General features: G+C 46.0%; 1 protein-coding gene across 1 annotated transcript in view; it reads left to right on the top strand.

Annotated features, from left to right (window-relative positions):
- The window catches only part of Pde8a (phosphodiesterase 8A), a 137,000-nt gene extending 122,091 nt beyond the window's left edge, over nucleotides 1–14,909 (top strand). Inside the window, exons 18-22 of the mRNA XM_059272311.1 lie at nucleotides 4,233–4,450; nucleotides 6,065–6,194; nucleotides 7,590–7,757; nucleotides 13,230–13,359; nucleotides 13,787–14,909. Coding sequence (XP_059128294.1) covers nucleotides 4,233–4,450; nucleotides 6,065–6,194; nucleotides 7,590–7,757; nucleotides 13,230–13,359; nucleotides 13,787–13,893 — 753 coding nt within the window. The 3' untranslated portion in view covers nucleotides 13,894–14,909. The remainder of the gene's footprint in view (nucleotides 1–4,232; nucleotides 4,451–6,064; nucleotides 6,195–7,589; nucleotides 7,758–13,229; nucleotides 13,360–13,786) is intronic.
- The last annotated feature ends 967 nt before the right edge of the window (nucleotides 14,910–15,876 follow it).

Below are 15,876 nucleotides of genomic sequence, written 5' to 3'. Positions count from 1 at the left end.
AGCTAACCTCTAGCTCCATTCTTATTTGAAAGCTCGAGACCAAGTCCATAGGTGGGGTAAGAATGCAGAGAATGGACTGTTTCCTCAGAGAGACAGGTGGCCAGGGAGAGTCTGGGCTAAAGTGACTTAGCCTCTAAAGAGCAATCTCTGCTTGGGTTTGTTGCTTTTGAACAAATATATTCAGAGCTAGCCTCAAACAATGTGTATGGTTCTGAGACAGGGTCTTGTGTATTTGAGGCTGGCGTGAATTCATTGTGTTGTCTTGAACACCTTATCCTCCTGCCTCCAGCTTCCAAATGCTGGGGTTGCTAGTACACACAAAGCCAGACCTTGCTTATAATGATAGTCAAAGTATTTATTAAATTCACACCATAGAGTGTCCCTAGCTAAAGTGAAAAATTACAGAATTTTAAATAAAATTAATTTATAAGACAAGTTTATTAGATATATACCCTTATTTTCACATGTTTGTAGAATACTTCCAAATATAACACACACACACACACACACACACACACACACACACACACACCCGCAGATGAGGACTGAACCCAGGGCCTTGTGCTTGCTAGGCAATCGCTTTACCACTGAGCTAAATCCCCAACCCATGATCTTCTTTTTTAAAGTCTGCATGCACATGCACACCTGAGAACATGCATGCCCACCATAGCATGCACATGGGAGTGAGAGGACAAGTTGTGAAAGTTCACTCTCTCCACCACTGGGTCTCTGCGATCAGCTCAGGTTGTTGGACTTGATGGCAAGCTCTTTTAAGTACTGAGCTGTCTTCCTGCCCTTCAATATCTTTTTAAAAATGCATTTATTTATTTTATGAATGCTCTGTCTACATGTATGCCTGCATGCCAGAAGAGGGCATCAGCCCTCATTATAGATGGTTGTGAGCTGCCGTGTAGTGCTGGGAATTGAACTCAGTCAGTGCTCTTAACTGCTGAGCCGTCTCTCCAGCCCCGCCCTGCATCTTACACTAGGCACACTGTTTTGAAGCTCGGTTTCCAGGCACTGGATGCTGAGTCACAACAGAGCTAGATTAACAGTTAGTGGCTGTCAATCACTTCCTATGCAGAGCAGCTGGGAAAACTCAGATCCACGGAGAAATAAAACCAAAACGACAGATGCTTTGAACGTTTTTCCTTTTCTCAATTATTTATTTTTATTTTATGTGTATTGGTGTTTTGCCTGCATGTCTGTCTGTCTGTGTGAGAAGTCAGATCTTGGAGTTAAGACAGTTGTGAGCTGCCATGTGGGTGCTGGGAATTGAACCTGGATCCTCTGGAAGAGCAGTCAGTGTTCTCAACCTCTGAGGCATCTCTCCAGCCCAATTTTATATTTATTTATTTATTTTATACACACACACACACACACACACACATATAATTTTTTTTTAAAGACACAGTCTCATTACGTAGATCAGGCTGGTCTGGAACTCAGATTTACCTGCCTCTGCCTCTCAAGTGCACCACAATGCCCAGCTCCAGCTTTTTTTTTTTTTTTTTTTTTTTTTTTTTTTTTTTTTTTTGAGATTACAATTACAACATTTCTCCCTTCTCTTATGAGTATAAGTGCTCTCCCTGAAAATCATGGCCTCTTTTCGCATCAGTTTTGTGCATGCATATGTGTTTGTATAAACATATATATTTCTAAATATAACCTGTTGAGTCCATATACATGTTACTTGTATATATGTTTTTCAGCGCTGACCATTGGGCATTGAACAACTGATAAGTGTGCTCTTCCCTGGGGCAGACCATTTCTCTCATTCCCAGCTTTCCTCTGTTGCTTTAGTTCTTTTTTCCCCCTGGAGTGAGTTAAATTTAATTACGACCATATATATATTGCTTTACAGTTTTAAAAACATTTTGTACATTACCAACATTTACATGCTCCTTTGTCTAAAAAAAAATCTGTCTTCGAAGATACATTTGCTATTATCCAGGGTAATTCCTCTATCTGTAATTTCTCTTTTTTTAATTAAGAAATTTTATTCATTTTACATAACCAACCACAGATCCCCTCTCCCCCCTCCCCCTCGCCCTTAGTTCTTTATGTAGGGTTGAGGCCTCATGAGCTTTTCCCCATTCAGTTTGTTCTGTTCATTGGTCATCTTGTTCAGCTCACATTTGGGCAATCGTGCTTGAGTAAATTTTGAAGTAAAATGAAAAACCTGCCGGGAGGTGGTGGCGCACGCCTTTAATCCCAGCACTAGGGAGGCAGAGGCAGGGGATCTCTGTGAGTTAGAGTCCAGCCTGGTCTCCAAAGCGAGTTCCAGGAAAGGCGCAAAGCTACACAGAGAAACCCTGTCTTGAAAAACCAAAAAAAAAAAAAAAAAAAAAAAAAGAAAAAAGAAAAAAGAAAAAAGAAAAACCTGTCTATCAAAACCTATAGAATGATTTGGGCTAGGGAGATAGCCAGGAAAGCGCATGGCACCCACATGAAAAGCTGGGCATGGCGGTGTGGTCTGTGCACTGGGGAGGCAGGTACAGGCAGATTCCTGGGGTTCACTAAGTGCCAGCCAGCCTAGCCACCTAGCCCCAGGTCCCGAAAAAACAGGTAAATAGCTCTCCCCCCCCCCCAAACCCAGGGCCTTGCGCTTATTAGGCAAGCACTCTACCACCCCCTCTTTTTTTTTTAAAGGTTTATTTATTTTATGTGCAGTGGTGTTTTTCCTGCATGCATGTCTGTGTGAGGGTGTCAGATCCCCTGGAACTGGAGTTTCAGACAGGTGTGAGCTGCCATGTGGGTGCTGGGGATTGAACCCTGGTCCTCTGGAAGAGCAGCCAGTGTTCCTAACCACTGGGCCATCTCTTCAGCCCTGGTAAATAGCCTCTGGCCTTCACATGCATGTGCACATTCATGTGTTCATTCTCAGTCACATATATGTGCATCTATGCAAGTGTGCGCGAGGGGCACGCGCGCACGCACACACATACACACACACACACACACACACACACACACACTACAGCTGGGCATGGCGGTATAGTCCTGTAATCCCAGTACTTGAGAAGCACCGCCAGATGTTCAAGGCTAGCCTTGGCTACATTGTGAGGGAGTGGGGAGCCAATAATAATCCACAATGGCTTTTGGAATTAAGACAATCTAGTATCAAAACTGAGAAATAAGGAAAACAGAAATACATAAATTTGAAAAATAAATGCTAGAAAAAAGTACCTCACACATCTATATTAACTCAAAAATGTAAAAGCTGATGGTTTCTTTCTTTCTTTTTTTTTTTTTTTTTTTTTTTTTTTTGGTTTTTTTGAGACAGGGTTTCTCTGTGTAGCTTTGTGCCTTTTCCTGGATCTCGCTCTGTAGACCAGGCTGGCCTCGAACTCACAAAGATCCACCTGCCTCTGCCTCCCGAGTGCTGGGATTAAAGGCGTGCGTCACCACCGCCCGGCTCTTTCTTTTTTTTTAATGATGTAAATTGATAAAAGTAAAAGAAAACTAGCTGGGCTAATGATACATACTTGTAATCCCAGCCTCAGGAAGCTGAGGTTAGACCAAGGGTTCAAGGGTAGCCTTAGTTACATGGAGAGACACTGTCTCTAAATTAATAAATAAGATTATTTTTAACTACATAAACTTTTAGAGCCCTGGAAGAGGTGGAGATATTCCAGATCATTTTACCAAATTCACAAGACCCTTATGTCAGTTAAAAAAAGATAGCACCGCCGGGCGGTGGTGGCGCACGTCTTTAATCCCAGCACTCGGGAGGCAGAGACAGGCGGATCTATGTGAGTTCGAGGCCAGCCTGGGCTACCAAGTGAGTTCCAGGAAAGGCGCAAAGCTACACAGAGAAACCCTGTCTCAAAAACCAAAAAAAAAAAAAAAAAAAAAAAAAAAGACAGCACCAAAAAGGAGTGGAGAAGTAGGTTAGCTCCCAGTTAATATAAGTAGCATTCATTTGTAAAGTTATTTTTTTTATTTTGATTTACATAATATCGCTAAGTCAAAAATCCCAGGCTCTGGGCTTGTATTGCAGTGGTCTGGAGAGAGACTGGCAGAGTGCCCTCGCTGTGTGTGTGCCTGCAGATCAGGGAGTGTTCTCCAGCAGCCGTGCGTGCGTGCGTGCGTGCGTGCGTGCATGTGTGTGTGTGTGTGTGTGTGTGTGTGTGTGTGTGTGTGTGTGTGCGCGCGCGTGCGTGCGTGTGTGCATGCGCAGAGAAACCTGTTGAAGGCACACTGGTTTGCAAAGGCGTTCTTGTTTTCAGGAAACTTTAGATCGGATTGATGAGGTTGCCGCCCTCATCGCCGCCGCCATTCACGATGTGGACCACCCTGGGAGAACCAACTCATTCCTCTGCAACTCGGGGAACGAGCTGGCTGTGCTGTACAATGACACAGCAGTGCTGGAGAGCCACCACGCAGCGCTGGCCTTCCAGCTGACCCTTGAAAATGACAAATGCAACATCTTTAAAAACATGGAGAGGTGAGGACCGACGGGGCTGAGATGTAGGTCACGTGACTGCAGGGGGAGCCGCTGCCCGCAACATCAGTGCTGAAATAAGTGTATTTTGAGGCAGGGTCTTGCTGAGTTGCCCAGGTTGAGCTGCCTGGCACACTCCTCTTGGCCTGCACACTTTTGGTGGGTGTCCCCCGAGGGAGCATTTTCCCTGGTCCTCATGCTAAGTGAAAGTCTGGATTGCTCAGTCACTGGTTGGTGAGCACTTGTCCCGTTTCATTTACAGAAACAGATGGGAAGCAGTGGCATGTCTTGTCGGTTCGCACTCGCCTAGCATGTACAAGGCTTTGGACTCTGTTTCCAGCCAACCAAAACCAGGTGGTTAACGTCCAGCTAGACGTTTGGAGACAGGGTCTCACTACGTGGGCTGGGGTGGCCTTAAACTTGAAGTCCTCCTGCCTCAGCCCTGCCAGTGCTAGGATTATAGGCTGCCTGGGCCACCTCATCCAGCTCAGGTTAGACCCCATACTGCAGTGTCACGGGCTTGTTTTCATCAGTTCAGTCTTTGTGCCTAGGCCGGGTCCCAATACACAGGAGAGCTCAATTGAAGAGGAAAAAAGTGTCATGAGAAATATTTTCATTTGGATTTTTAAGGAAAATTTGATATAGGGTTTTTAAAAAGAGTGTCCTAAGCTGGGCAGTGGTGGTGCATACCTTTAATCCCAGCACTTGAGAGGCAGAGGCAGGCGGATCTCTGTGAGTTCAAGGCCAGCCTGGGCTACAGAGTGAGATCCAGGACAGGCACCAAAACTACACAGAGAGACTCTGTCTCGAAAAACCAAAAAAGAAGTATCCTGATTTCTCAAAACTCCATTGTACCATGTCTTAGAATTTCAGAGGTGGGCTTAATACAAGTTTTACTCACATATACTTGTAAGTACATAATTTACAGAGAATACATAAAACCTAGGGTTTCTAGTGCTATGATTAAAAACCCGAGACCAAAAGCAGCTTGAGGAGGAAAGGGCTTATTTCATCTTACACCTCTGGGTAACAGTCCATCACTGAGGGAAATCAGGGCAGGAACCTGGAGGTAGGAACTGAAGTAGACACCATGGAGGAACCGTGCTCACGGCTTGCAAGCTTGGGTTAGAAGAAGGGCTATCAGTTCTCTGGGCCTCCAGGTACCTCCATGCAAGGCACATTGTTAGTGAATGTGGAGACAGACTGTGGGCACCAAGAGAATAGTCTTGCTTGGCGTAGTGGCACAGGTCTGTAATCCCAGCCTTAAAAGGCTGATACAAGAAAGTCATGGGTTTGAGGCCATCCTGGACTACACAATGAGACTGTCTTTAGAGAGGAGGAGGGAGAGGTCCTTGTTTGTCCCTGCTAGAACCTGTCTCATCCTGAGAAGTGTGCAGGGTACTGCGTAGTTATGGATGTGACACACGGCTATAGTATCCTACCTGTCGGCTGATTTCTAACTTCTGTCTGGTGATGGAGGCAAGTGTATCTCCCAGTGGTGCGGGACTGATAGCTGCAGTGGACAGACATCCTGGGAAACAGAGGGTTGTCCAAACAGAGCGTAGCCCACCAGCCTGAATCAGTAACCTGTAGCAGTCTCTCTGTCGTCGGCAACAGGAATGACTACCGGATACTACGCCAGGGTATTATCGACATGGTCCTGGCCACGGAAATGACAAAGCACTATGAACATGTCCACAAATTTATGAACAGCATCACCAAGCCCTTGACAACACAAGGGAATGAGGTGAGAGAAACTTATCCTGAGGCCCTTCATGGGGGTCACACTCGCCAGGGACATGGAGAACTCAGACCTAGCAGGTCCCAAGTGGTAGCAGGGCCTTTGGTGGGCATGTTGAATATGGTTTTCCATTTTTCTTTCTTTCATTTGATTTGTCTATCTATCTAGAGACAAGCCTTCCCTCTGTAGCCCAGACTGGCCTGGAACTCAGTGACCCCCTACGTCCGCCTCAGGTGCTGGGGTTACAGGGGTGAGCCATGGCACCAGGTTGAAGTGTGGTTTTCATTGGTTTTCAAAAGTCATTTAACATGCAAGTATCTGGCAGGGTAACATGCGATAGAACATGCAGATAGATGTGTAAACAAGTTGTCACATGGCCATTCCTGTGCCTTGTCTCAAAATGTTTCCTCCCCTTTTGAACATTCTAGAGTCAGTTGGCGCCCTAGGAAGCTCTTTTTTTTTTTGTTTGTTTTAACCAGGCTCTAACTATGTAGTCCTGGCTGGCCTAGAATTCAATAGGTAGACCAGGCTGGGCTCAATCTCACAGAGATCTGCCTATCTCTGCCTCCCAAATGCTGGGATTAAAGGTGTGTGCCACCACCCCTGGCTCCTACAGGGCTCTTAACAGCCACTCTCCAGTGGGTGTATTCCACGGTAGTGCAGAGAAGGGCTAGAAGGACCCTCTGCTGTGACATTGACCTCTGGCCAGGCAGGAGCTGCCTGGTGTAGATTCCCACCATTTCCTCATCTGTAGAAGGGAAGGGTAGACCTCAGGGCAGAGGACAGTGTAGAGTAGGAAGCACCGAGGCTCAGCTGGGATGAATCACCTCACCTTGAACCCTGCCCGTGTTTGTAATTATAATGTAAGGATACTTTCCACAGTTCCCACAGACTCTTTTTGTGAATACAGATCAAAAGAAAAGGACTTTGTGCCCTTTGTATATCATAGATACTAAGACAGTATGAGGGATTGTCACTTAACGTGATCTGGGTTCAGTGAAGGCTGAAGATTCTCAAAATCCCTGTCAAAATGCTGGTGAAGACTGGGCTGTGGGAGGAGGGGGCTGCTGGGCCACAGAGCTCTGTCGTTGTGAGAAGAGAGAACTCATTTTTAGTATCTTAAAAAGATAAAGACGAGCCTTTGAGTTCTCACCAATACGAAAAGAAAAGGCCACCAGAGAGACAGAGAGGAGAAAGGGGCAGATCTGCCGGTCTCAGTGCTGCTGGGGTCCTGCTGAACTCACTGGGCCGTGCTTCCTCTTTGTAGAATGAAAGGCTCTGCTGTAGGACGCCTTAACTTTGTAGACCCCCCCGCTACAGGCTCCCAGGCTCCCAGAACCCTAGGTAAGGTAGCTGGACACCAAGCCCGTTTTGATTGCTTTGATTTCACCCGTGGTTCAGAAAACTGTCGAAAATCAAGAAGCCCTAAGCACTGTGTTCAGGACTCCAGAGAACCGGACTCTGATCAAACGGATGATGATTAAGTGTGCCGACGTGTCCAACCCCTGCCGGCGCCTGGAACACTGCATCGAGTGGGCCGCACGCATTTCAGAAGAGTATTTTTCTCAGGTAAAATGCTATGTCTTAATTCCTTTTATGTGTGCGCGCACGCACACATGCATGCACACATGCATGCATGCACACGGTGTGTACGCACTCATGCTCCAAATGGGGGAACACCATGAGGCTATGGACTTAAAACTAGGAAAGAGAACTCTAAAAGAAATTCTGTCTTTGAAGAACATTTTTGATAACATTTTGATAATGTCTTCTTTATCTGAAAACGTGCTACTTTGTCTTCATTCTTTGAACATCTTTGCCGGATTTGGAACCCTGGGTTGGCAGGTTTTTCCTGAAATCAATGCCCCTCACATCTTCCTGGGACAGAAGAAAAATAAATTGCTAGAGTGTTTGCAGATTTGGGAGCAGAGATAAGCACACAGATTAAAGAAGCCCAGAGAGTGGCCAGGACCGAGGGGCAGATCAGTCGTAGAGCTTTGCTTGGCACATAACAAGGGCCTGAATTGTGGTGCACGCTTTTAATCCATGCTCTCAGGAGGCAGAGGCAGGCAGATCTCTGTGAGTTCCAGGCCAGCCTGGTCTACATTAGAGAGTTCTGGGCTAGCCAGGGCTACATCTGAGGCCAGAAGACACTGAAACATCGTATTTAAGCTGCTGTTAGAAGAAAACTTCTAAGTACTCTTCTAAGTACGCCCAGTACTCTGTACCTAGTGAAATAGCCTTCAAGGATCAGGGCAAGATGAAAGCCTTCTCAGATAAGGGGAAACTGGTAGGTAGTTCATCGCTAGTAAACCTGCAATGTAAGAAATGCTAAGAGAAGTTCTTAAAGTAGAAAGGAAGTGATCACTGCAAACTTGACTATTCAAGATGAAAGAAAAGGATCACAAAGATTGGTTACTACCTGGGTAGCTATCTAAGACTTTTCTAGTCTCTAAATTTCTCTGTAGTAAGACACAGAGTTACTTGAAGCAAAGGTTCTCACACTGCATTGCTGGGTCTCTGCGGTAAGTGATGTGATAGGAAAAGGGTCTAGAGGGAATGAGTGGCCTTCCACGGTCCGAGACGTCTACACTCCACCAAGTACAGCAGTCTCAGCACTGCTGAGTTAAACACCAAGAGTACAGGCTGTCATCCCACAGGGCCTGGACCAGGAAGGTAAGAACGGGAAGTAATTACACACGGTAGTTCTTCCAAATCCTAACAGTATTATTAAATTCAACTCCATTGAATGTTAATGAGCTAAGCACTCCCATGAAGAGAGCATTCATCAGAACAGATGAAGTGGGGTGTGGTGATACAGCCAGGAATCTCAGCACATGGAAGGGAGGCTGTGAGCTCAGGGACAGCTCCATGATGACATCCTGCCTCCGAAACCAAGCAAAACAAAGAAGCTCAGCTACAGGCAGACTGGAAAGGATGGATTAGATTAAGGATAGAAAGATGGCGAACCCATGCGAGCATAGTGTGCAAATTATAAACATAAGACTGAACAGCCGTATCAGTTTCGAACAAAAGACAGACAGGGCACTGCCAGAGAGAGCAGGACATTTCCTAACGAGGAATGAGCCCATAGCCATAGTGTGTGCACACTCTGCCGGGCGGTGGTGGCGCATGCCTTGAATCCCAGCACTCGGGAGGCAGAGGCAGGCGGATCTCTGGGAGTTTGAGGCCAGCCTGGGCTACAGAGTGAGTTCCAGGACAGGCACCAAAACTACACAGAGAAACCCTGTCTCAAAACCACAACCCGCCCCCCCCAAAAAATCGGCAGAATCAAATGTCACCAGAATCAAATGTCACCTACAGCCAGCAGCTTAAAATATTGTTGAAGACAGAGATGATCTGAACGTGTATGGCAGAAGTAATGCCAGCCTTCAAATTGTATGAGACGGGAAAGGAGGCAGGAGCACTTTGGCTCATTTTGAGACTGTTCTCCCATTGTCAATCCCCGACAAAGGCGGTGCCCTCACGGGACATGGCAGTCTGTTTCTCAGGACCCTGAATGTGGAGGAGCTGAGTCCAGCAGCATAAAGAGGGTGTGCGTCACCACTAGGCTTCTTCACACAAGTGCAAGGCTGGTCGTTTATTTAGTAATTCACCGTAGTCCTGGAGTAACAGAAGAAAATCGTACAGCTATTGCTCTAGTTACAGAAAAGGCATGACAGTACTCAGCATCCATCGTCACAGGAACACTTAGCACACTAGGAATAGAAGGAAATTACTTTGTTGGAGACAGGGTCTCTGTGTATGTAGCCTTGGCTGTCCAGAACCCACTAGGTAGATCAGCTCTGGCGCGCTGGGATTAAAAACATAGCTTATGTTGCATCTAGCCACATGATACTGCCCTAATGATGGAAACAAAGCTGGGGGCCTCTTGTTACCACACTGCTCAACACTGCTGGTCTTTCCAGACACTGCACTATGCAAGGGAGCACACAGTACATAAAAACAGAAATAACACATCTTAAAACACAGATAACAGGTGTGTGTAAAAATTCCCAAGGCACATAACATTACACTAATAATTAGATTTGATCAGTGAGATCATATGGGACAATAAGCTCCATATATAAAAGTCAAGTTGTATTTTATATACGAACCAAAAAACATGAAACTTAAAACAGTGCTGGTTAAAATAGCAATAAAAAGCAAAAATTACTTAGAAATAAATTTACTGATAGATGGCCAGACCTCACAAACCATTGCTAGAAACTTAAAGAACATTCCATGTTCACATATTAGAAATGTGGTGATGTGTGATCCAAATTAGTCTTAACAATAAAAACCCAGAGTCAGGGGGCTTGAGGATTTAGCTCAGTGGTACAGCGCTTGCCTAGCAAGCACAAGGCTCTGGGTTCGGTCCTCAGCTCTGGAAAACAAAAAACAAAAAACAAAACAAACACACAAAAAAAACCCCAGAGTCAGGTATCGAAGGTAAAAGCTGAAAGAGAAGCAGAGCAGCCACTAGGGAGACTTCTTACCTCTACAAAATCACTGACCAAATTGAGGAGGGAAGGGCGAGATCCTGTCTCCACCTCCCTAGTGCTGGGATCAAAGGTGTGTGTCACCACCGCCGGCTGTTTCTCATTTAGACTGGTTCAATCTCCTTTAGTCCAGGGTGGCCTTGAACTCCTGATCTTCCTGCTTCCTCCTCCCATGTGCTGGGATTAAAGGTGTGTGCCACCACTGCCTGGCCTCTATGGTTAACTAGTGGCCAGCTCTGCCCTCTGTTCTCCAGGCAAGCTTTATTTGTTAGAGCACAAACAAAATATCATACAAGGGCCTCTCCCAAGATTTTCCTGATTGGTTTTGGAAAGTGAGCGCAGACATACCATTTCACAGTAAACTGTCAGCCTGACTAGAAAAAGCCAAACCTTGATGTTTTTAGAGAAAACTACCACAGAATATCCCCAGTGACTTTGAAATGGACAAAGACTTTTAGGTACAGAAAGCAGACAGCCATGGAAAAAAAGAAAATATACATTGGACTTCATTAAAGTTTAAAAAATTATGCTAAAAAATGAGTAACAGGACATGTCGAGAAAAAATACAAGTCATTTCTGACAAAGGACTGCATGTACCCAAGTTACATTACAATAGTAAGGCAAGCCACCAGTTAAAAATAATATTTCAATAGCCATTTCACAAAAGATAGTATGAATTGCTGATAATTACATGAAAAAAAGACCTTACATCATCAGGGAAATTCAAATGAAAGCCACAATGAAATTCTAGCACATACCAGTAGAAAGGTTTAAATGGAAAATACCAAGGCCAGGTGTGGTCGTGTGTACACGGAATCCTAGCACTTGGGAGTTGGAGGCAGGGTTAGTTCAGGAGCTGTTTACTGAGTTCTGTGGTAACCTGAGCTGTATATGAGATTCGGTCTCAAAACAACACCACACGCTGGAACACTTGACAACTTCGAATGTTGGTGACCGTGTGGAGCAGATATTAGCGGACTGCAGAAAAAGTGTTACTGCCACTGTGGTAACCAGAGGAGCAGACTGCATTGTGACAGTTATAACACATGATTTACCCTGGCACTGTTAACATTGTAGGCTGCTGGCATTAAACTCAGTCCTCCTGCTTTCTGAGTGATTAAACTACACATGTGTGCCACCCCAGCCTGGTGTTGACCTCCCTGTTACCTGAGGCTGACCTCCTGCCCTCTGCTTCTTGAGTCTGGACTACAGGCACCATGCTTGGTTTGTTTGGTCCTGGGGATTGAACCCAGAGTTGCATGCATGCAGGCAAGCACTCTGCCGTCTGAACTACAAATCCCAAGACCCGCCTCGGTGGTGGTGGTGGTGGTGGTGGTTGTTGTTGTTTTCTTCTTCTTCTTTTTCTTCTTCTTCTTCTTCTTCTTCTCCTCCTCCTCCTCCTCCTCCTCCTCCTCCTCCTCCTCCTCCTCCTCCTCCTTCTCCTTCCTCTTCCTCTTCTTCTTTCTTCCTTCTTCCTCCTCCTCCTCCTCCTTCTTCTTCTTCTTCTTCCTCCTTCTCCTCCTCCTCCTCCTCCTCCTCCTCCTCCTTCTCCTTCCTCTTCCTCTTCTTCTTTCTTCCTTCTTCCTCCTCCTCCTCCTCCTCCTCCTCCTCCTCCTCCTCCTCCTCCTCCTTCTTCTTCTTCTTCTTCCTCCTTCTCCTCCTCCTCCTCCTCCTCCTCCTCCTCCTCCTCCTTCTTCTTGACAGTATCTTACTCTGTAGCTCAGGCTATCCTAGAACTGTGTAGCCAAAGCTAATGGCCTTGAACTCAGAGTAATCCTCCTGCCTTAGCCGCCTGAGTACTGAAGCTTTAACCCCAGCATACCCTGCTTCTTTACTCTGTTAACACAGCAGTTGATTTTCATGTAGTGAAGCGTGCCTCAGGAAACCCTGTCATGTAGAATTCCTCTGACATGCTAATTTGACCAATATCTTGTTTGGGATCTTTAATCAGTACCCACAAGGATATTAGTCTGCAGGGCTTGTTTGCAGTGTGTGTGTCTATTATGGTATGTTGGCTTTCTAGGATGAACTAGAAATGTTCTCTGGATTCTTTTTTTTAATTTTGAAGAGTCTGAGAAGGACTGCTGTTGATTTTCTAAACTTTGGTTAGAATTTATGGGTGCAGCATTTGGTCCTGTCTTTTCTCTGCTGGAGGTTTTTAGGATTGTGGAGGTTTTTAGGATTGATGCCGCCTCCTTACTGGTCTACCATTCATAGTCTTCCCAACAAGACAACAGAACCATAGCTGAGCAATAGCCACTAGGCCCTTTCTGGGGCGGGGCCGTGTTTTTGGCTCACTTCTTATGGTTCCAGTGTGTGGTTCCAGGTGGATGGTGATGGGACCAGCAGAGGCAGGTGCCAGATCCACCCTGGCCTCTGACCTGAGGGGCCTTAGCCAGGAGACTTCCAGCTATTAGGGATGCTTGGGTTGGTTTGGGATGGCCTCACTCTGGGAACGGTGTGGTGTCTGGCAGATCAGCCTGTGGGGCTGCTCCGTGGCAGGCGGGATTCTGAGATCCTGGGGTGTTCTGCTCTGCAGACTGATGAAGAGAAGCAGCTGGACTTGCCTGTGATGATGCCAGTTTTTGACAGAAACACCTGCAGCATTCCCAAGTCTCAGATCTCTTTCATTGACTACTTCATCACGGACATGTATGATGCCTGGGACGGTAAGAACCTAGCACCTTCCTGAAGGAGGAGGGACTGGCTAGTTAGATGTAAGTAGATGCGGGGCTTAGACTTCCAAGGTGAGCTGGAAAGAAAGAAGCCATCCTGGAGGGCAAAGAGCCTGTCAAATAAGAGGTACCCCAAGGATGTCCCTGGCTCCCTGTGCCCTAAGAGCTGCACTCCAGGGGTGGGGGGTGTGCAGAGCTGATACCTGTGGGTCCAAGGGCTGAGAACAGGTTTCCCTCTGGTCTACTCGCCCCAGAATTTGGCGTTATATTATGGCCGACTCCCTTAGTCCTTCTTCAAATGCTGGGGCCAGGGCATAGCTCTGTGGTGGAAGGCCCAAGTTCCACTCCTAGAAGGAAATAAGGAAGCCCAACCCTGTAGAGAAAGGCTGTGTGAAGGCTGCACCCCTGTCTCTCCCTCCAGCCTTTGTTGGCCTGCCTGACCTTATGCAGCATCTGGACGACAACTTCAGGTACTGGAAAGGACTGGATGAAAAGAAGCTGTGCAGCCTCCGTCCCCCTCCAGAATAGGGGGGACATCCTGTCTGAGGCTCCGCCCTTCCCGGCTTCTGCAGTTTCTTAGGCCTTTCGACGTTAGGCAGAACTATCCCCTCATCTGCAGAGGCTGTGAAGGGACATGGGGACATCACCCTTCTGTGGCCACCATCTGATGCCATAGCATGAGCTTTGTGTCACCATAGGCCTGGGAGCCCTGCCGAGGGGATCATGGCTCTCCTGGCAGCCACCCCACCATTTCCTAGTTCCTTCAGCCTGCAGAACAGCCATGGCGACGTGTCTGACCCTGGGAAGTGAGCTGCTCCTTTTGCAAAGCTGCTGGAGTGACTTGTCTCTTTAGTCGACTAGCAAATGAGATAAAGAAGCTTAAGGTTGATCATCCCAACTATTAAATGTTTTATTTATTTTACTAGAAGTTTGACATTTTCTATGAATTTAAAAATACTTCAAAGCCAAAGCCACCTTCAGATGCCACAACCAAATTCGCGAGTCATTCTTACTAAGTGTTTATGACTTGGGGCACAGACTTATTTTCGTAGTGCAGATTTAAAATATAAAATGATACATTTTATCACACTATAGAAACGTTAGACTCTTCTCGTCGGTCGGTGTTAGTGGGGAAGGCATTTTGCTGGTGGGGCTCACTCTAGTGTGCACCAGAGGCCACATCTGCAGACCCGGTTCTGAGCAGCAGCTGTGAGCCCAGGAGTTTTGCAGGTGCCTCGTCAGAAAAACTTGGATGTGACCATTTTTTTCCTAAAATTTTATAATTGAATTTCCAAGAGCCTGCCTTATTTTATACTGTTTCTATAAAATATGCCCTATAAAACAAAGCAAACCGGACTACTTAGTGGTTGATATTTTATAACTAACATGGGATATTTGATTCTAGAAATGTATAAAGGCGATATCTCTTCGTGTTTTTACTGAGCATAATACTACACAGATGACACTTAATGACATGTCAGAGGGTTGGTTTCATCTTAGACTTGTATTTTTTCTGGATGAAATTAAACTGTTGTTTTTAAGAAGTCATTTGTTGCCATTCCTTTGGTATTGTCTAATAATAATCTTTCTAAATTAGGATTAGACATGTATTAAATAGAACAAAAGAGCAACTGAACACCTCCCTGGGGTCCTGGGGACAGGGTTTCAGTTTGCACAGGCCTTTACCCTGCGTGAAGATGACTAACTGTGGGCCCGCCTCGGAAGAAACAGCGGATCTTCCTGCCTAGTGCCAAGGGAGAAAATGAGCCCCACCAGCAACTTTAGCCGCCATGTGCTGAGAGGCTGCAGGACATCTGGGGATTTTCACACAAAAGCTGCCAACAGAGCAGTAAGAATGACAGTCTAACATTTTTCAAGAGCTAAAAGCAGCAGTAAGAATTACAAAGTAAAGAATTACAAAGTAAACATGATGTTTTTCAAAAGAATAGATCTGAAAAGACCTACGTGAGACAAGCTAGCCCAGTGGTTCTCAACCTTCCCAATGCTGTGACCCTTTAATACAGTTCCTCATGTTGTGGTGACCCCAACCATACAATTATTTTTGTTGCTACTTCATACCTGTAAGTTTGCTACTGTTATGAATCGTAAGTACCTGATATGCAGGATATATGGTATGTGACCCCAAAGGGGTCGAGACCCACAGGTTGAGAACCATTGTTCTAGGGTCTGGGAAACAAGAAAAGCCTGTGTATGGGTCTCACAGAAGACTGGACATAACGGAAGAAAAGAAAAGGAAGAGAGACTATGAAAACAGAAGCAAAGGCATCACAGAGCCAAGTGCATCCGGCAAACACAGAGGCGGAGGGCAGTGCTACTCGTCTCTACGAGATCCAGGATGAAGAGCAAAGCGGGAGGTACTAGGCCAAGCTTGAACTTGGTCCCATCTGACAGCTGCAGTCCTCTGAATCGAAGGGCACCCTGAATCCCAAGTGGAGCACATGTTGTCGGCCCTCCATCACCGTAACAAACGTCTGAAGCGAGGAGACCTGT

Source organism: Peromyscus eremicus, chromosome 1 (assembly GCF_949786415.1).
Source record: "Peromyscus eremicus chromosome 1, PerEre_H2_v1, whole genome shotgun sequence".
In the NCBI taxonomy this organism is placed as follows: Eukaryota; Metazoa; Chordata; class Mammalia; order Rodentia; family Cricetidae; genus Peromyscus; species Peromyscus eremicus.
This window is presented reverse-complemented; position numbering and strand designations above follow the sequence as displayed.